Source organism: Phasianus colchicus, chromosome 5 (genome assembly GCF_987193195.1).
Source record: "Phasianus colchicus chromosome 5, bPhaCol1.hap1.1, whole genome shotgun sequence".
Lineage (NCBI taxonomy): Eukaryota > Metazoa > Chordata > Aves > Galliformes > Phasianidae > Phasianus > Phasianus colchicus.
This window is the reverse complement of record NC_143440.1, coordinates 45,486,640-45,507,318: the sequence shown is the minus strand read 5'-3', so window position 1 is coordinate 45,507,318 and position 20,679 is coordinate 45,486,640. Positions and strand designations below refer to the sequence as shown.

The window sequence follows — 20,679 nt, the reverse complement described above, 5'->3', positions numbered from 1 at the left end:
CAGAAATGTCACACTGAATACGAGATACTTCTAACTGAATGGTGGGGAGGAGTCTGTGATCTTTAGTGTTCTTCAATACAATTAGTGCAGACAGTTAGCTAGTCTTTAAATCCCAGGAAGTAGTGTATGCTGAAGTCATTTATTTTTACTAGATACTGAAAAATGTGTATGGGTAGAATAACTGGCTGATTATTTTTTTTGAATGGTTGATTTGATTTCCATAACCACCACAAACATAACTAATGCTCCCTTTGCTGGTCAGGTTTTTTGTTTGCTGTGTCTAACATCTTTTCTGTTTGTAATACCAGCCTAAACAGTGTTAAAGAGAACTTGGGAAATACAGGATATTTCATGGTGTTTGGTGTGCAGATTGTATTGATTTACTCACCTGATTCTGCTAAGACTTGTATATTTGCATTTGTATACCAGGAATAATTTAACTGAAGACAAAGGCATAAATTTGAGCAAGCAGATGGTCTGTTTTCAGTAAAGCTATTTAGAAGAATGATTTTGTTTTATAAAATAAATCTGAGTTATCTTTTTATGATTAATATCTACCTATATATAATTATATTATATAATAAATAATATTTATTATTTATTATATATATATAAATATATATAATAAATAATCATACAAAGCAGGTTCACCTTAGTCTTAGAAGCGAATGGCAGTCAATTCCTCATCTGTAATTGAGGATATTGCTTACTGAAATAGGGGAAAAGCACTGTTGCCTCAAAACTTAGGAATTTTGTTGAACTTTTTTTCAGGAAAATGTAAAACTTCAATTTTTTTGCTTGTTTCAAATAGCTGCTTTTGGCCTCTTTCTCATTTGCTTTATTTAATGATGTAGTATTAGAAATGCTAGTTTTGTTCTTCAGTTTTTCTAGCAGTAGAATTGTAGAACTTCTCCTAATACTGAAGAAAAGGTGAGTAAACAGAGCTGAGAACATTGGTGATCAGTAATTTTTTGTATTGGAAAAAATAAGTGAAGAAAGACTGATTTAAAAAAAAAAAAAAAAAAAAAAAAAACCAAACAAAAAACAAAACTTAAAATTCTTTCACAGCAGTGTTGTATTCTTCCAGAGATTCTCTTTAAGGAATTCCTCTTCAGTGCATGTTGTTATCCTGAATACAGCTATCATGTAAATATAAGAGTCGGTTTGCAGAGCTCTTTTGGAAAACCTCCTGTTGGATTTCAAGTAGACTCTGCAAGGGAAGAGGAAAGTTAAAGATTTTACCTGTTAATTTGGAATCTAATATTTAGATTCCAAAATAATTTTTTTAAAAAAATGTAAAACTGATTTAGATGGGTTTTGTTTCAGGACAGCATTGAACTGAACACCAGGTGATGCTCTATCAAAGGCACAGATGAGATTTTAACATTCTCAGAAACTTGCCAGTTATAAAATGCTCAGTGTGCTTTATGTAACAGTGCTGGTTATTTAGCAGGAATTAATAATTTTCTGAGACTTGAGGACAATGTAATGTTAAAAGTCAATTTCATATTAAATGTATTTTTGTGGTGAAGGGTAGCAATTACTCCATGTGAAGCAGAATATTACTTCTTTAATTATTCAGTTGCTTAGTAGAGAAATGAACAATGCAGATTTTAGTGCTGCGGTTTAAGGCAAAGAACGTGAGACATAGGATCTCCAAACATTCAAAGTAAAATAATATCTCTGCAGTGAAACTTGCAAAAATGTTGTTAGTTCTAAGACTTCAACTGAAGAAAATTCTCTGATCCACTTTCTGATGGCTCTCCCGTGCTTGTGTATCCAGTAGGAAAATATTTTCCCTGATTCAGAATGTTCTTGATAAGTTAGCTGTGAAGGTGAGCTTTGAACTCATTTTTTCCCATGACTAAATATGATTGAATACCTGAACTTTTGTTGTCTGCATCATCCTGATGTTTTCACAAGTACTTCTCAGTGTTTTACTTTCTGGCTCAATTTATTTCCTCTGATACAAGTATAAAAGAGTATCAGAGCATATTTTGCTATTAATATGAATTTTAGTACTAGCGTAATTAAAGTGACTTCAGGAGAGTTTAAGAAGCAAGTAGCTTTGAAAATGTTTATCTGTTCAAGTACTTCCCTATGTATTATATTTATTGATTATCATCTGTAAAAATTAATTCTAATGTATACAAAGTGTTTATGTAACAGTCAATCTGTAATGATAGGGGTTTGACTATGATTGTCTTCATACAAGTGATCCTTAAGGACTAGAAAGGAAGATACTGATCAGTTGATTAGAGCCATCTTCCTATTTTCTTGTTTCAACAGCTAGGAAGTCCTTTGTGTTTGAGCTGAATGAATGTGCTTCAAGTCGCATACTGAAGCTAGAGAAGGATAATCAGAGCTTGCAGAACACAATCCAAGAGCTGAGAGATGCCTCCTTGACCTCCAGAGAGAGCAGCCTAAAGTTTGTGGAACTGGAAAAGGAAAATCAACAGCTTAGCAAAAAGGTAATCCTTACTTACAGGAACAAATAGAGCTCTTCAGTTTTTGAGCACAGTGTGTTCAGGCCTTTACAGCATTCCTGAATGATGAGGGATTCACTGATACTCTCCGTAAGACTGGGCATGTTTCTGGCCTCTTCTAGTTAATCTTGTTCTGACAATATTGTATTCTATTGCCTTCTACTTTACCATCTACTTAAGTACATCATTGCAAGCAAAAGTGACTGTTTCATAAAAGCAGCCTTTCAGTGCTCATTTGCCAATCAGACTGTACTGTTGATTTTATCCCTTTTTGTCTTCTGGCTGTCAGTAATACTTGGTCTACCAGATGAGGATGCCACAGCCCTTCTGAAATTTCTTGTTCATTTGAAAGTTTTAATGTTTTCATGTAAGTCAAATGAAACAGAATGTAAGTCAGCTTAGTATATTTTTCTTTGCTGTACATAGTCCTGGATCAGCTCTTCAACTTGTCCTTTTGGCCTTTAGGTATTCTGCAATATCTTCTTCCCTGCAAATATCTTGTTTCTTTTAATCCCAGATAGCAAAATGCCATCACTTTTTACAGTACTTGTCTATATTATACTATATTATTAACTGTTTAGTACATTTAGCTCAAATGCCAACTCAGCGTTTGTGTGAAACGTAGTGGTCCATTCATCTCCAACTAATAGATCCATTTTTGTCTGGCTATTCTGAACTCTGTTGAGTTGAGCCAAATGGGGAAAGAGAATGCTTGCCGGTCTGAATATAAAAAAAAATTTCCCTGTCTTTTTTTTTCCTCCATATTCTCACATTTGATAAATCACCCAGAGAACAAACTCCTTTTCTATCTTCCCCACTGCTGCTATTTCCTTTGTGTGCAACACTAATACAAGGAGTCCTCTGGCCTACAAATGGGGTAACTGAACGCCTTGAAGGGCAAGGTGAGGAAGAATTTCTATATGAAATGCTGGTCATAAATTACTGGATCATACCTATCAGCCAGGAAGAACTGGGATCACTGGATTGCTCTGTTTTCTGCAGGGATTCCTTTGCTGTCAAGTTGAGAGACTAGTTCTGCTTCCTGGCTTTCTTCTGTACGCAAAGAAAATGGAAAAATTTCAGTTCAGCTTACTCCTCCTTCCATGCACACTTTTATGACCCTTTGAGTATGAGTAATTCATTCTAGCTCATAACTTATATGCTTAAAATTTGAGATCAAGAAATATTAAGCACTCAGCAGATACCTGTGGTGTGCAGCAATTTGAGTCATTTGAACAACTGTGGTCAATCTTTGGCTTTGCCACAGGCACATTTCTGTGGGCACCTCCAGTTATGGCACTGTATTGGTGCTGGCAGCTGTGATTCCAGCGTTAGTCTGATGCTTTCAGCGATGGTGGAATGTGTTGACGTAGTGGGCTCACCTACAGGTTTGGTAGTGGAGGAATGCTTGTGTGGTGTGAAGGGACCACTGTAGACATTAGACCAATGAGAGAAAATGGCAGTTAAAAATAGTGCTTTCAAGAGCAGCTGAAGTGTGTGGAAAGGTGTAAATTGAGCTCTATCAGAGAAACACAGAGAATGATGGGAGTTGCTGACTGACTGCACATCTTCTGTTCAGGAAGATCTGGAAAAAAAACATAGTGTTCTGTAGTCTGTAGGAGATGCTCAGTTGTCTTCCAGCACATAGAGACCTGATACTCTGTATATAAAATAATCCTGATTTGCAGTGGTTGCATTTGATTTTTTTATCTTTTCTTCCTCAAACATACTTTTGTATTTCTCTTGCACATGTCTTCTTGATGAGAGGATAAGATTGTCAGCAGAGGAAGTCTCTGTGATTAATTACAGAGTGGTTACTGCAGTATGAAGCAACAATTCTGAAGGGCAGTTAAAGATGTATACAAAGAAGAGGAGGTAGAGAAGTGTTTTTCTCTTGATTTTGTGTGATTTTAAAAACAAACAAAAAAAGTATTGTGATACCCATGGTAAAGTCATTTCACTGTCATCCACTGGCTGAGAGTTATCAAGAATTGTGACCAGAGTATGCTTGGCTCTACAGATCTACTGCTTGGAAAGATCACCTAGCCAGAATGGGATTATTTAGGTAGCACAAGAGGAAGGTGGTGTGAAGGAAAAGTCCTGTACGTCTTATTCTTCTTTTCTTTGAGGGAAACTAATTATAAAAAACTCTCAGGCACAGTCTAGTAGCAGCAGAAAGTGCCTGTTCTCCCTGCATTCTGAACTTCTCAGAATGAAACAAGTTGTAAACAGTAATTTCTTACTTGCCTCCAGTGCTCTCAGAAGTGCTAATGAAACTAGCTATTACTGAGTTACTGAACTTGTGTTCCAGTCTTTTCTGAACACCTCCTTTGAGACCAGTGATCCTAAACATGGTCACATTTCGAAATGTTAAGCCCTTCTTATCTCCCATCTGGGCAGCCCCTGCTTGTTCAAACACTTCCTGTAATGAAGCAGATGTTGATACAGGCAGAGCCCAGCCTCTGGCTATTTCCCACTTACAAGAATTATTGTTAATAACATTCTCATTGACATTTTCACTGTTGGCAAAGTTCATAATACCACCACAGAAAATTAAGCTGTAGGGTTTCACAGTACTTTAGAAGGATAAAAAGGAATATTTCCTGAACTGGAAATCCTGGCACTTTGAATCTCTGGCTTCTGAAGAGCTGCTGCTTTACAGTGCTCAGTTCATTATTAGTACAGCTTTCAAAAGGGAGTAGTAAGAAGACATCATTCACTGTAGGACTGGGCTCTTGTTCACAAATCATTGAAGTGCAGAATAGTCACCTGCTGGGAAAACAGAGGACCAGCATACCAGAGGGAGAGGGAAGATAAACTTGGAAACCAGTTTTCCTCTGTTACTCACTTCTTAAAATTCTTTTGCTCACTGAACTGTTTTAAGAACCTTCTTGGTATTTGCTGGTTAAGTGAGGCCATCAGTGATGGAGAGAGTAGGAGACAAGTCCCTCAGAAAAGTGAGCATCAGAAATTGTAGCCACTAACAGGAGCAAAATGACACTGAGGCTGGTGAGTCATTCTTCATCACTGTGTGCCTTATTCTAATAAGCACTATGAGAAAATGCAACTCTTTCTTCAAACTGTGCTTCAGGAAGGGAAGGATTATATCCTGCAGCCATAGTCCTCATCTCATTCTCCTTGGTTATTCAGAATACTTTGAAGTGTGGACTGTCACCATATCAAGCTGTGGCTGATGTGTTTTGCTGTGTTTTCTCCACACAGATTGAAAAGTTGCAAAATCAAATTGAAAAAGAGAAGCAAAGTAATCAAGATCTGGAGACCTTGAGTGAAGAGTTGATAAAAGAGAAAGAACAGTTACAAGTTGTCATGGAGACTCTGAAAGCCGACAAAGACAGACAGGTGCAGACTTCACAACTGTAATCTAAAAGCATGTGCTCAATTGTGGTAATTTACTGATGCCATTTAGAGTGTTTGGTTCTCTCAGGGATACAGGGCAATTTGAGAGCTATTATACATAAATTTAACGTTCAAATATAGGTAAAAGCAAAAAAAGCCCAACATGTTTGGCTAGCCACTGCTTCTCCTGTTGCCATAAGGACATCTTCAGGTTGTTGTAAGAACAGATCTTCCTTCTTTTAAGAAAAAAGACCTGAACTTTACTAAATGGGCACTGACTGGTTTTAGGATATGCAGATAAAACTACATATTGTTGCAGAAGATTGGTCTTTTGCCAGCTGGATATCTTGACTTTATTTAATTTTATTCAACCTCTTAGTCTATTCTAAAAATATGCTGAGAAAACATTTACAGCTTCTAGATTGATAGTTTGAATGCCTTTCAGCTCTTAAATGCTGAAATGCAGTGCCTTGAAGCAACTCTGTTACGGGCTCATGCCAAATGTCATCTGTATTAAGTAGACTAATGATGAAAATACATAAGAACATCATTGAAAGGCAGGGTGTATATTTTTATATTGGAATTTGTTCCAAGATTTGTGGGATGAAAGTTAAATAACAAATTGCCTTATTTATGTAGTGCTTTTCATCTTGAAGGAATCTCATGCAGGCTTCTGCTTGGGAAATTGCACTTCACCACCGAAGTCATGAGTTTCAGTTAGATTGCATGTGGATTTTTTGTGGCAACATCTAATGAATGATTCACAGAGCAAGAAGTAAAAAAAAAAAAAAAAAAAAAAGTTGTCAGTCACCAGAAGATGGCAGATTCTGATTTTTCAGGCCCAAGTCCTTTTTAATTTTTATGGATATTTTTTAGATAAGATTTGCAAATTGCTGTCTAAATAGCAATTTCTTCAGCTGGAATTCAACCAGATAGGTAAAGGTACTGCTTTTGCTGGAAGTGTATCCTTAATGAGATACATAACTGCTACAAATTTTCTGTACGTTCAGGGTTTCTAAAGTTTTACCAGGGAAAATTTGGGTCTTCAGATCACAAAGACAGGGATGTAAACCTAAACAAAAAGATAACACATGATTAATAACAAATCATCCTCTTCAAGGTGTTCCCTTAAGGCCTTCTGTCTCCTTTATCTCCCTGCTTAGACCTTTCCTGGTAGAAAGAATACAGCACCATTTTTCAGTTCATTAGAGTACCAAGGTACCAGAGGTAGCAATTTTAATTAGTTTGGGTTGTTGGTTTAGCTCAGAAATTTTTCCTGTGTTAAATGGATGTTTTTATTAACAAGCAGCTAGCTACTTTAGAACTAAATTATGGTGAATGTGTAGCACTTGCATGACTTATTTTTTGTTTTGTTTTTGTTTTTTTTATTTGTAGATAAAGGACCTTAAACAAGAAAATGATCACCTGAATCAAGTGGTCTTATCCCTGAGACAAAGATCTCAAGTGAGCAGCGAGGCAAGAGTGAAAGATATTGAAAAAGAGAACAAGATCCTTCATGAAACAGTTACAGAAACTAGTTCCAAAGTCAACAAGCTGGAATTTGAGAAGAAACAGTTGCAAAAGGATTTTGATCAGGTTAAAGAGAAAGTGGAAAGAGTGGAAGAAATGGAGAAAGAGCTCCACCGGCTGGAGAAGGAGAATGAACAGCTCACAAAGAAGGCAACAGCAATGAAAACAGTGACAAAAAAAGTTGAAGTTCTTCAGCAGGAAAATTGGGATCTGGAAATGGAAAATAGGAAACTCAGAAAATCCCTGGACACATTCCAGAACGTTTCCATCCGGCTTGGGGACCTGGAAAGGGACAACAAGCAGTTGGATGAAGAAAACCTGGAGCTTAGAAGAGTTGTGGAGACCATGAGATTTACCAGCACAAAAATGGCACAAATAGAAGCAGAAAATAAAGATTTGGAGAGAGAAAAAGAGGACTTAAGGAAGAATGTGGAAATGTTAAAAGTGCTGAGTAAGAAATCAGAAAGGCTGGAGCTAAGTTATCAGAGTATCAATTCTGAAAACCAGAGACTTCAGCAAATGCTGGAGAACAGCAACAAAAAGATCCAGGATCTAGAAAAAGAAGTACAGGCAACGGAGAGTGAAAATCAAGTCCTTCAGAGAAACCTTGAGCAGCTGAAGATTTCTGCTAAAAGCCTAGAAAGGTTAGAAAAAGAGAACAAAGCCCTAGAACAAGAAATATCTCAACTTGAGAAGGACAAAAAACTGCTGGAGAAAGAAACAAAACGGCTTTGGCAGCAAGTGGAGCTGAAAGATGCTATTTTGGACGATAGTACAGTAAAGTTGGCAGTTGCTGAGAAAGAAAACAAGACACTAGAAAAGGAAATAGCTCAATTCAGAGATTCATCTAATAAGCTGAAAGAATTTGAAAAGGACAACAAAGATCTCATAAAGCAAGTTACAATTGATAAAAGAACACTAGCTACATTGAGAGAGGTAAGAAAAATAATAATACAGTGTTGTTTTATATTACAGCTCTGTGAAGTAGCAAAGGAAGCCATCTGTCCTTTGACTGTTTATGACTGTATAAGAGATCTTCACAGCCTTGCTGGGAAACACTGCGTAGTGTAGTAAGGTGCAACCTTCCAAAAACTTAGTGGCCACAAATGAGTGTCTCCAAATGAAATGTTCTTAATGCAGAGTAGAGTTTTAACACCGCTCCCACATCACTGATACTTTTTCTGACTACCAAATTGTTTGCTTACATGAGAGTTCCAGTAGTTGAGGTCTTAAGCCTGAAAATGAGCGCACTTGTTCAGAACGTGCTAACATCCCCATTCTAAAACAGACTTCTCTGGGACCTGAATCATCCCAGGTAACCAGCCTGGCCCTTTCAGTAACAGCTGAACCGAACTTTTCTTTAGGTCTTCCTGCAGTGTTTTTCTCCCAAGGGATTCCATGCAGAGTGAAAGAATCCTAAGCAGCACTGTTAATAATCAGCAGTGATATCTTCCTGTGCCTCTATCCATTACAGCTTGCAGTATTCACACTTTTGCCTGTAGTCATCCTTTAAAAATACACCGTTTTCATTACCACATTGGCAAACCAACGATGTGTGTGCCTGATCCTGGCAGTCTTACAAATGGCCTGTGAGCTGAATCAGGGTGTTGCAGCTTTCTGTTATTGCCTGCTCCAGCTGCTGTCATCCTGCCAGGAACAGGATTTCCTGTGAAAGAGCATTCAAAGTAAAACTGTCGATGTTACAGTAGCTTGATGAAATGAATAAGTTTAGCAAAGCTAATGCAGTAAGCAATTACTTATTTGGGGATCTAGTTTTACTTTACCATTTGAAGCAGTAGTGTAATTTTTCAGATGAAAAATATTTATCAGAAACAAGTTGCTTCTATCCTGCTTTCCATAAAAATAAATAAAATAATAGCATTTCTGGAAAGACTCCTTTATAATCTTTCAGTTCTCAAACAGCTGCAAACTTCCAGTTATGCAGCTCATACGTAAGCATATCTTTTCCCATTTACTTTCTGCAGAAGAGTTACTGTATGTTGAAGAAGGGATCTGTTTACAAACCATAGATTAATGTTGATCTTAACATTTTTTCGATTGCTTTTTAAACGTGTGACTAAATTTATCATATCACAGAACTGTTGAATACCTACATACGTTTAACAAAGCGTATGTTATTGTGGATTTATTCTTCTGTTTGGTATTCAGGTTTATTTTTTCTTTCTTGATTTGCTTCAGTAATTCTGTGCTTTTTCCATTCCTTGTTGAAGAAAACTTTTGAGCAGAAACATGAGCAATGTAGGTCTTCGATGGTATGTTTGCACTTCTTCATAAAATTTTGAGTGTCAGGAACATTTGAACTTCACAATGCATTCACAATGATTTGTCCTTTCTGAACATGTGGCTAGTACTGTCCTCACTTCTGTTTGGACTCAGAGAGAGGTGGGAACTCCCTCTGGTGGTGCCAAGTGCCCTGAGCTGCACAAATCACACAGCTCTTCTGCTGGCGGCAGGCAGGAGTCTCCTGGCCTGCTCTCATCCCCTCTTTTGACAGGTGGGCAGGATTCCAGCCCTAGTAGTATATCAGTACAGTGAGCAAGACCAAGGTCAAAAGAAGTGTTCTTCAGGTTTATTCTGAGCAAGCTATAAATAAAAGCCATCAGTTTAATTTTGCACTCGTCTGGCACTGATAAAGATTTTAGCTGACCTTGGGACTAGGATTTAATCTAACAACTTTTTTTAGTGTTCTTGAAAAAAATCTGTTGTGCTGGATAACTATCACCATCCTTTGTACAGGAGCTAATTCTTCAGTACTGTTACAGGATTTGGTTCTGGAGAAGCTGAAAAGTCAACAGTTGTCTAGTGAGCTGGACAAACTGAGCCTGGAACTGGAGAAGATAGGATTGAGCAAAGAGCTGCTGCTACAGGATGACAATGGCAATGATGACACGTGAGGAAACTGAGTTCTTCTAATCATTCTTTTGACTGTGAAGGCCTTTCCTCAGCTGAATTCTCAAGCTCTCTGCCTTTCATTTTGGTTCTCATCTGTCTCTCTTCAGTTATCCATATCCTTATTTCTCACATAAAGCATGTTTTTCTATAGTATGCTTGGCAGCATACTTCAAGTTTTGCAAAGTCTTTTCTTGGGAGAAAGGAGAAAGTACCATTATCAGTGTCCATACCAGCCAATCCCTTTGTCAAGCAGCTAGATAGCTATTTTGGTGATCCACTATGTATGTTCCTCCTGGTATTCTTTACAAATAAGAATAGTGTATAAGTGTCCATTACACGGTGTGTGTCATGATTGAGTAATAGGTGATCCAACCACCTGTTAATATAAACACAAATTTTTCCTAAGAAATTCCTGATTGCAAGATCTGTAGCTGTGAACAAAGAAACCCCAACAAGAAATGTGTACAGGCCTCTTGGTAAGACCTACTTAGAGAAACAAACTCGCCTTTCAGGAGCCTTTAGTGCTTATTGCAGATTTTTCTCTGTGTTAAATATGTAAAAAAGAGACGTGAGAAGAAATCTGTTGCGTAATTATGGTAAAATCAGAAAAAAAAAAACTTTAAATTATATAGTTGTTAGATATTTCTATAGAATTATGGTTGTGTGATGCTCGTTAAAATTGACTGAATTTTCTTAAAGCCTGTTCCCCAGGTATCAGGTATCAGGGGGATCTGCAGTAGTATCTTCCATATAGATGGTTTTTTGTTTCTTACTGGCAGATAGCGGAAAGCATTTCTCTTGTCTTTCAGAAAATACAAGATTCTGGAAAGCAAAACTGAATCAGCACTGAAAACAACACTAGCTGTGAAAGAGGAAAAGATTGCAGTGCTGGAAGCTCAAGTGAAAGACACTCTGAACTTGAATCAGCAGTTACAAAATGATCTAAATATGGTAAGAGTAGTTCTGCACATTCATTTTAAAACTGGGCAAGAACAAGTTGAATGTACTTTTCTCTCCTACCACATTCACACATCTTCCAAAACTTTTCTGACTTAACTGTTTTCAGGTGTAGCAGTCTGTACAGTATAATGACACCTATTTCACAGAATCATACAATCATGGAATTGTTCAGGTTGGAAAAGACATTCAAGATCATCAAGTCCAACCACAATCTGAGCATACTACCCTAACTCTTAAAAGCCCTCTGCTAAATCATGTCCCTGAGCACCACATCCAAACGGTATTTAAACGCATCCAGGGATGGCAACTCACCAACCTCCTTGGGCAGCCTATTTCAGTGCTTAACAACCCTTTCTGTAAAGAAGTTCTTCCTGATAGCCAACCTAAACCTCCTGTAGTGCAACTTCAGGCCATTTCCTCTTGTCCTGTTACCATTGAGAAGAGAGCAGTCCCACTCTCACTGCAATCACCTTTCTGGTATCTGAAGAGAGCAGTAAGGTCTTCCTTCAGCCTCCTCTTCCCCAGACTAAGCAGCCCCAATTCCTTCAGACTCTCCTCATAGGACATATTCTCCAAGCCCTTCACAAGCCTTCTTTGGACCTGCTCCAGCACCTAAGTGTCCTTTCTGTATTGAGGTGCCCAAAACTGAACACAGTACTCAAGATGGGACCTCACCAGTGCCGAGTACAGGGGCAGGATTCCCTCCCTAGTCCTGCTCACCACACCATTCCCAAGACAAGCCAGGCTGCCATTGGCCTTCTTGGACCACCTGGGCACACTGCTGGCTCATATTCAGCCATCAGTACACCAAGGTCCCTTTCTGTCAGGCAGCTTTCCAGCCACTCCTTCCCAAGCCCGTAGGGTTGCCTGAGGTGGTTGTGACCAAAATGCAGGACCTGACAGTTGGCCATATTGAGGCTCATACAGTTTACCTTAGACCATCAATCTGGTGTATCCAGGTTCTTCTGTAGTGCCTTTCTCCCCTCTGGCAGATCAACATTCCCTCCCAACTTGGTGTTGTCACATTTCAGGAAAATTATTAGGCTGAGTTCCATGGCAGAAATTTTTAAGGTAAGGACTACTTGCAGATCTGTTTCCCAGTGGTTTTTTTTCATTGTCATAGTGTTGTTTTTCTGTCTTGTTTAATGACAGCTGAAGAACAATGTATTTTAAACTTCCCGCCTAAGAACAGGCTGCTTGTTAGGTGACGGTGAGCTTGAGTCAAAAGGCACCGTACAGGTAGCCAACAGACATGGATTCTTCCACCTATTTCTTAGTTTCCCTGCCTGTGAAACAAAGATAATGGTCCTCAATCCTTTGAAGTGCCTATAGTTAAAGAGAAGAAATGCATACCCTATATTTGTTAATATAAAATCCCACTATTGAATCAGTGGTGAAGGTTTTTCCTTTTTTTTTTTTTGAAGATAAAGAAGGACTTTGATGCACTTAAGCAGAATCAGCAGGATGGGCAGCAAGCTCAGAATTCACTGAAGTATTCTCCAGAGAAGCTCATTCCCAACCACCAAATGAATGAGAAATTGGACACGGGACACCGAGAAGCTACCATGGAGCTGCTGAAATTGAAAGACAGGGCAATTGAATTGGAAAGGAATGTAAGCTTTCTATTTTCTGTTATCCTGCACACTTTCTTGTGACCATGAGTGGGTTGCTGGGACCTGGGTTTTGAACTTAAAAGAATCTGGTGGGTTTTCTGGGGTTTTCTGGTATCTCATAGGACTTCTCATAGTCCAAGACATTATGTCTTCAGTAACATCTCTGTAGGGACGAATCCAGGTATCAACATCTGTTACACCTTCATTTAGTTATGAAAAGAGGTATCTTTTGCCCTTTGATTGCAGAATGATCTTTGCTAATTACTTCTCATCCTTGATAGGACTGCAGGCGATCAGGACAGCCATTTTGTTTCTTCCTATCACCCCTTCAATCCCATCTGTCTTTCAGAATGCAGCCCTGAATACTGAGAAGCAGCTACTTAAGGAACAGCTGAAGCATTTGGAAACACAGAATGTCTCTTTCAACAATCAGATCCTGACACTACAGAAGCAAAACATGTTCCTTCAGGAACACAATACTGCCCTGCAGACGCAGACAGCCAAACTCCAGGTCAGGATAACCCTGTACTTCTGTACAAGATATAACTAGAAGGTGGAGCTTAGATTGAGACCTGAATTTCTCCAAGCTAGGAGGGAAACTGACTCTATAGCTGATTTATTTTCATTATAAATGTTTTATTTAGAGAGAAATTTCTAGAATAAGGTAACTGCAGCAAAATACAAATGTTATTTCAGAAGCTGTACTAAAATAAAATCATATATGCTGTTTTCCTGTATATCTGTGAAGAAGACTATGGAAGTAGTGGGAAGGGGACGCAAGTTATCTCCAAGAGGCATTGTAGCTATGGATTCTGAGGGCAATTCTTAGACTTCAGACAATATGTTAAGTTGTTGGTGGAAAGCAGATGCTTTTAAAGATGCTTTGCTTCTAATTTTGAAAAAAAAATATTAATTTGAGAAAGAGCACAGTTTTAAAGGTCAGCATTGGATTAGCTGTCATGTTTTTATATTGTGAATTCTTCTTTATTTAAGCTTTTAAACTTGCACGTTCTCAGAATTTTTGGTTCCCCATACTTTGTTCTCGCTTTTAATTGAAGTATGCAAGCAACATAAAATTTGATTTGATTTGGAATCAGGCTTGTTAGAACTGCTGCCCCTATATACAGTGATGCAGTTGGTTTTGTTGACTTTGGTTGAACTTAAGTTCTCACTTACAGGTACATGAACGTGGAGTAACTTTGGCATTTGTGTGTGATTGTCAGAGATATAGCTCAGTTGCAAATATTCTAACTTATCTGGATTTTCAGGCTCTTGGTCTGTAACAGGCCACTGCTAGCATGGTGGTGTGTGTATGTATAATATGGTGTATACTGAATACTGAAAGCAATACTGAAGTGATGCCCAAGCATCCATAAATATCTTAAGCCTACAAAGCAAATGATGTGTTCTTGATTTAACTGTGTGCTGGTATGTCTCTGCATAGACATGGTACATACATGTCTATTGCATGTACCAGTAGGTGTAAGTAACACTTGCTTTTTATTTGAGAAACTTTAGGTAGAAAATTCAACCCTCAGCTCCCAGAGTGCTTCATTGATGGCCCAGAACGCTTTACTCCAGAATCAGCAAACAGCCAAGGAGAACGAAAATGAAAATCTGCTGAAGCAGAAGGAGCAGCTTAAAGCTGAATATGAATCATTGCTTCAAGATCATGAACACCTTGCTTCATTACATGAACGTCAGTCCACAGAATATGAATTGCTAATAAACCAGCACAGCTGCCTGAAAACCTTGCACAAAAACCTGGATCTAGAACACAAAGGTCTTGGGGAGAGGTATGTTCACTGCACTGGAGAGATAGAATGCGCTCACGCTATGGTCTTAGTCTTAATTGTTGGCTTCCAATTATAAACAGAAATTATTGTTTTATTAGAGAAACTTTTTCCCTTGAAAATGTGTTTTCTTATTCTTGCTGTTATTAGGAGATAAGATGAGCATATATGCAAAGCTGTAGACTTCAGGCCTCTGATGGTGGCAGACCACAGGTGACTGATGATATTTAGCATACATGAGTTTGGATCCTGGGGATGCTTTGTCAGAAGTAGCTTAAATCCCTTTACTTCAGCTAAAGATCTTTGCTATAATAACATTCTGACTTAAAAGATTTTTCTAGTTCTAGCAGGTAGTATCTTCTGTAGTCACACAGTGATGTCTATAAGGCAACTGGGTAATTACCTAATTATGTGTATCTTGGTGAATAGTATAAATAATTGAAGACTGTGTGTTAATTCGAGTTCGTGACAAGGGAGGCTCTCTGAAGGAACCTGTATTGAGCTTGCCCTGAGATAGTGATGTATTATTTATTTTCATCTATCTTTACCATCTAAGACTTCTGCTTCAGGCCCTGCAGCTGAATTGTGAAATCAGTGTTCTCTTCATTATTTAGACACTAGTTACAGTCATTTTTCTGACAGTTGTCTGTGGATTGAATGGTATAAATACTGTAGTACTACATAAATGCCACTCTGCCTCAAAATATTAAATATATATTTTATATACTACTTAAAATTATTTTTTCTCCTCAGAATATCTGTATTCAGTTTCAGTTTCTGTGCAGGAACACAAGTTGAGTTTGTAGTAAGTCAGTGTTGTTCCTTCAGAATGGACTTAAACCTGGTGCTAAACTTCCTCCTGAAGACAGCAGATCTGGCAATATAATGTGCAATAGATTGTGATAAAACACAGAAGTATTGTAGAATCATAGTAAACCTATTGTGATTAAAATGTCCACCTGGGGTTGTGTGACAGGACAGCTGCTTCAGCTGCTTGGATGTCAACTAAATGAGCTGTAAATGATTACACAGACACTGTTCCTGCTTACCAAGTTTCTCAGACTGATTAATGATTCTCTTTGATACAGGCTTTGCTTAAAATTATCACAGTGCAGTGTGTAGGGGCAGTTTGTTAGGCACCGTTTATTGATGAGTAACAACTATTAAACAGTCCTGCTCTAAGGGAAAGAGTGGCTTTCTAACAAAAAAAAAAAAAAAGTTCTCTAATGATAAGTAGTCAAATCACTTCAAATCACCTTAGTAAATGTTAACCATTTGGACTCTGTTACTGAGATATGACTGTCAGTGGGAGACAGATGGTAACCTTCTGTATACTTGAAGCAGGTTGGTTTGGGCAGTTTTAAGAGTGTAGTGTCCTTTTCAGCAGGTCAGCTTGCAAAGAGACTTGTCAAGGTGATTTGTCCACAGACTGTCAGTCAGAAGAAACAAGCAGCTTCCGTTAGCTTTTGGACTCCTACCTTCATGTGCAGCCAAGGTCACTGAGGTTACATGTGCAGGTCATATTTGACACAATCAAAATATTTTCTGAACCTGAGCAAACTTAATGAAACCTCCCTCACTGTGTCTGCATAGTATGAGCCCTGCAATGTGGGTTAAGTGTAACTGCAGTAAAATGCCTGACATAGCCCAGTAAACCACGGAGATGTGGGTTCAATTTAGGAAAAAAAGTATCTTTAGTATGTTAGGACCATTTACCATTAATAGCAGTTTCTTCTGCAGCGAGCACAGAAAGTCTGGACCTCTTTTGCCTGCATTTTTAAGATTACTTTACATATTGCTCATTACTAAGGAGAGGTAATAACTTAGTAATGACAGTTGATTGGCAGATGCTTGAGCTTTTCTTTGTGGCTTACTCTCAAGAGGACTGTAATCCTACAGAGATGCTGGAAAAATTCATGTCGCTGGAAAAACAGAATCCCTGCTGTGCAAGGTTACATAGTGCAGGGATTTGTGGTATTATGTTCTCTTTGCCACATCTGGGCAAAGCTGGGTGCTTTTTAAAGTTTTCTCAGTCACAAGCACCCACCAGCAGTATTTCTTCTGACAAATCAGCAAAAGGAGTGAAAAGAAATGTGATTGTTCAGGTCAAGGAATGGACTGTGTCAGAGCCAAAGTGGAATTTATGTGTATGTGTAAGAACTTTAACAAACACTCCTTCTGTGTACCTGGAACTCGTGCTTAAAAAAATGGGATGAACACGTATGTTGAGTAGGCTACAGGCAGAGGTACCTTTCCTGGTGGTAAAGCTTGTCAGGTTGCATAAATCCAGCTCAGATACTCGGTTCTGCATCTGGAATACAGGTATGTTTGTTTGGGGTTTTCATTTGGGCACCAGAGTTGCAGAATTGCTGCATTTTCACAGGTGGTCCCTTGTTTCTGTCCCTGTCTCCTAGTATCTCGGGAAGCATCTGTGACCGACTACAGCAGCTCTTACGCTCAAAGAAAGCATGTACAGCTGGGCCAGACTGTTAAAACTGTACCAGTATACTGCTTCCCTCGTTAAAAAAGATGGCTTGGATAAAAATGAACAGAGTAGTTCTATCATAGGGAAATGGCAAAAGAATTCACAATACAGTACAGAGGTGGCCAGGGTAATTTCTGCCAAGGGACTGAAAATGGAGTTTGTCTTCTCAGGCTCTGGATTGGAACACGGTCTTTCTTAAATCCTTCTTGGAGCTGGATGTGAAACCTTTCTTTGCTTTCAGGTTCTTCCATTTGTTGTACAGACATTGAATTTAAAATGTCCTGGGGCTAAATGAATGAAGAACGTAAATAAATAAGGCTAATTAAACTCCATTGCTGCTACTGGGAATGAATAGTCAAAAGTAGCTTTTGTGTGAGAGACAGGTATTTTCTGTGTGGCCCTTCAATTGGGCTGGAATTTGGGACAGGCTGTAATTTGACCCTGGGAGGAAGAAAATGGTAGCCTGAAAGAAGAACAAGCTGGCAGGAATCAGTGTGTTTGGTGCTGTCTGCTGCTTTTGTTTTTGTTTTGAAGAGTTAGTGGCTGCAGAGTAACTGTGCTCTGCTGAGATGAGAGCCAGCAGATGAGACACGTGCAGATGATGCTTGTGAGCTCCTGTTCAGACACTGCTTTATCACTACTTTGTCACTCAGTTGCTGTTTTAAAAATGCAAGAGTGATGCTTCTCTGTGCCTGATGCAGATACATCTGCCAGGGATACTCTGGGACAATATCCTATAATCATTCTCACAGAAAAACCTGCTGATGAGTTTGACATCCACTGCACCAGTGTCTCCAGTGGCTTCTGCGTGAGTGTGTGTGTGTGTGTGTGGCCACAACAGGAAAAAAAATCTGTGCACAGCTTGCACTTGTACAAAGTGGTCTCAATCCACCTCATATTCTGCGCAGTATTTCCTGAATGCAGGGAGCTTAGCAGCTCCAGGGAAGCTGAGCCCACCTAATCCATGCTGTGCCACCTGTCAGGGGAGTTGTTCCACAGCTCAGTTAGTCAGTGATCTGGAGATCAAAGTCTTGCAGACTTGTGGGCAAAGCTGTTTCCATGCATATTGTGGAATTCTTCAGCCTTTGTAAATTTTTGAATACACACATTTGTACAAAACTAGAAAGACAGGTAACCACTAATTTTTTATGTTTGTGGTACCACCTATTACCAAATCTTAAAATAGATGAAGAAAAAGATATAAAAGGGAGCTGAGAATGTTTTTTGCCTTTTGTAGATATAACAGTTTAATGAAACAGAAGGCAGAACTGGAAGAGTTGGAACTAGCTCTAAAAACCGAGAGAGAGGTCCTGCAAGAAGAAAGGAGATCAAATGCAGTAACTGCTGGGGAGAATCAGAAGCTGAGGGAGGAACTGGACAGGTATGGCTCCCTCTCTAAATTCTTCTAACTATCGTTGAAAAGTCAGTGATGCAAAATACATTTTTTCTCTGTTGCATTGTATTAATTTTAGCTCCAAAATACTTTCATTAACGCATCTGTTAATTTTTTTTCTCAGTTCAGTCTTGTAATTTGTTCATTTTGTTTAACTTGTTTTAGATCATCAGCTATGTGGATACTGTGAACAAAACAAAAGGTGCTTCATATATGGTCTGATTCTGGGACTTCTGTTTGTTCAAAATATGCTACCATTTGTGATCCTGCTCATAAATCTCTCTGTACTGAGTTGTTTCCAGCACCTGTCTTTAAGCTGGACTACAAATACCCAAAGCTCTGAGTTGTTTGAAATGGTCCCTACTCATTTTTTTTCCCCATAGGAAAAACTTCATGTCTTTTTTACAGTGTGCTTTAGTTATGGGAGTTAAGCTGTTTCTTTTCTGTAGCCAAAAGAAAGCTGCAATTTGTTAGTAGTCTAAAAAAAACTTAATCCTTGTTATTAACTTAGTGATTCATATGATCACTGTGTGACTGTGAACTCATACCAAACTCTCTTGTTGAGGTAGCATCCAAAAGTAACATAATGCAACAGTAGAATGAGCAGCTATTTGTCCTAGACCTTCTCATGTTAAGTGATACGCTTTTATTTGGAGTATTCAGGATCTGTGCTTTGGAGAAAGGTGATCTGATCATAGCCCAGAAGAATGATCATGGTGGCGTTGAAAATAGGCATTGGCTTATTCATGTTCTTCACTGAGACAGTGATTGGGCTCTAGAACAGTCTCCCCAGGGCAGCCTCAAACTGCCAGGGTTCAAGAAGTGTCTGGGCAGGGCTCTCAGAATTGTGGTCCAGTTTTTGGGTGGTCCTTTTTGGACTTAATGATCCTTATGGGTCCCTTCCAACTTGTGATATTCTATGATTCTTCAATTCTTGCTCAATTCTCACTGTTAGAACCAGTTCAGTGACTGCTCAAAGGCTTTTTGAGAAAAAAGTTTGTTACAAAAAAGAAACAACTCCAAGTTATCAAGCTCAAACAGCATTAGATTTAATCATGTTTAAACATTACACCTTCAGTTCAATCACAAAAGTTTTGTATGTTGTCCAAGTTTATTGTACCCTCATACATGGCTGAGCTCTGCAAACATTGTTTCCTTGAGCCTTCTGGTTTCAATCCAGTTTCTCTAGGAACGAGGAAATATGTTGCAAAATGTTATTTACAGTGCTGAAAGAGAGGAAGAGGTAGCTGTCTGTCAGCAGGTACAGAATGTAACCATTTTCATTTATCTGCTTCTATAATTTTATGCCTTTGTGAGCAGTAGACATTTTTAGATTTACCAAAAGGTATAAAGGAATGCCATAGTCTCATTTACAGCATTACGGTGTCGTATCTGTGTTCATATAACACATGCTCATATTTCATGCATCAGTTAAAAAAAAAATAATAAAATTCTGTTAGTACTCTTTACTTATGCCAAATAGAGCTGCCTTTATATCAAAATGCTCTTAAATACATCCTGCCTCAGAAAGTTCTGATGTGCTTCTTACCCACGGAGGAATAGCATATTTATTTTGTCTATTTTCTTCTAATCCAACAGAAGATTAAAAATATTTCATAGTGCTATTATAACTTTATTAAAAAGGTTTTTTTTTGTGACAAGAATAAAAAAATTTTAGGAGTCATTAGAACTTAACATTTGATTTGGTGCACGCTTAAAATGTAGTCTTTGAATGTGAGGCACTTTGTATGAAGTGTTCTTCACAAGCCTGTTGGCTTTTTCATGTTTAGGGTGAATTTCTTGCACAGCCAACTAAAGGCAGAATATGAAGGGCTGCATTCACACACTAAAGAACTGAAAACTTCCTTGAACAACTCTCAGCTAGAGCTGAATCGTTGGCAGGCTCGCTATGATGAGCTGAAAGAACAGCACCAGTCCATGGATATCTCTCTGACCAAGCTGGATAACCACTGTGAGGTGAGTAGCAATAAGTAGGTGCGCTGCTGGATTTCTGTAAGAGAGCATCCATTGTTTGAAATTTCTGATAAATGTATAGAAAGTCAAGCTGTGTGTTTATAACAGTATGCCCATATATACTCTAGAGTTGATCCATTTGTAGGTTGCTCTGCTGTTGTGTTAGCTTGATTGC

The 20,679-nt window shown here is 38.5% G+C and overlaps 1 protein-coding gene across 2 annotated transcripts in view; it reads left to right on the top strand.

The window, feature by feature from the left end:
* CCDC88C (coiled-coil and HOOK domain protein 88C) overlaps positions 1 to 20,679 on the top strand; it is an 86,632-nt gene that overhangs the window by 52,406 nt on the left and 13,547 nt on the right. For both annotated transcript variants that reach the window (XM_031593092.2, XM_031593091.2), the window contains exons 13-22: positions 2,290 to 2,471; positions 5,709 to 5,846; positions 7,239 to 8,309; positions 10,157 to 10,284; positions 11,096 to 11,237; positions 12,671 to 12,859; positions 13,209 to 13,370; positions 14,378 to 14,655; positions 18,375 to 18,518; positions 20,321 to 20,507. In XM_031593092.2, coding sequence (XP_031448952.2) covers positions 2,290 to 2,471; positions 5,709 to 5,846; positions 7,239 to 8,309; positions 10,157 to 10,284; positions 11,096 to 11,237; positions 12,671 to 12,859; positions 13,209 to 13,370; positions 14,378 to 14,655; positions 18,375 to 18,518; positions 20,321 to 20,507 — 2,621 coding nt within the window. The remainder of the gene's footprint in view (positions 1 to 2,289; positions 2,472 to 5,708; positions 5,847 to 7,238; positions 8,310 to 10,156; positions 10,285 to 11,095; positions 11,238 to 12,670; positions 12,860 to 13,208; positions 13,371 to 14,377; positions 14,656 to 18,374; positions 18,519 to 20,320; positions 20,508 to 20,679) is intronic.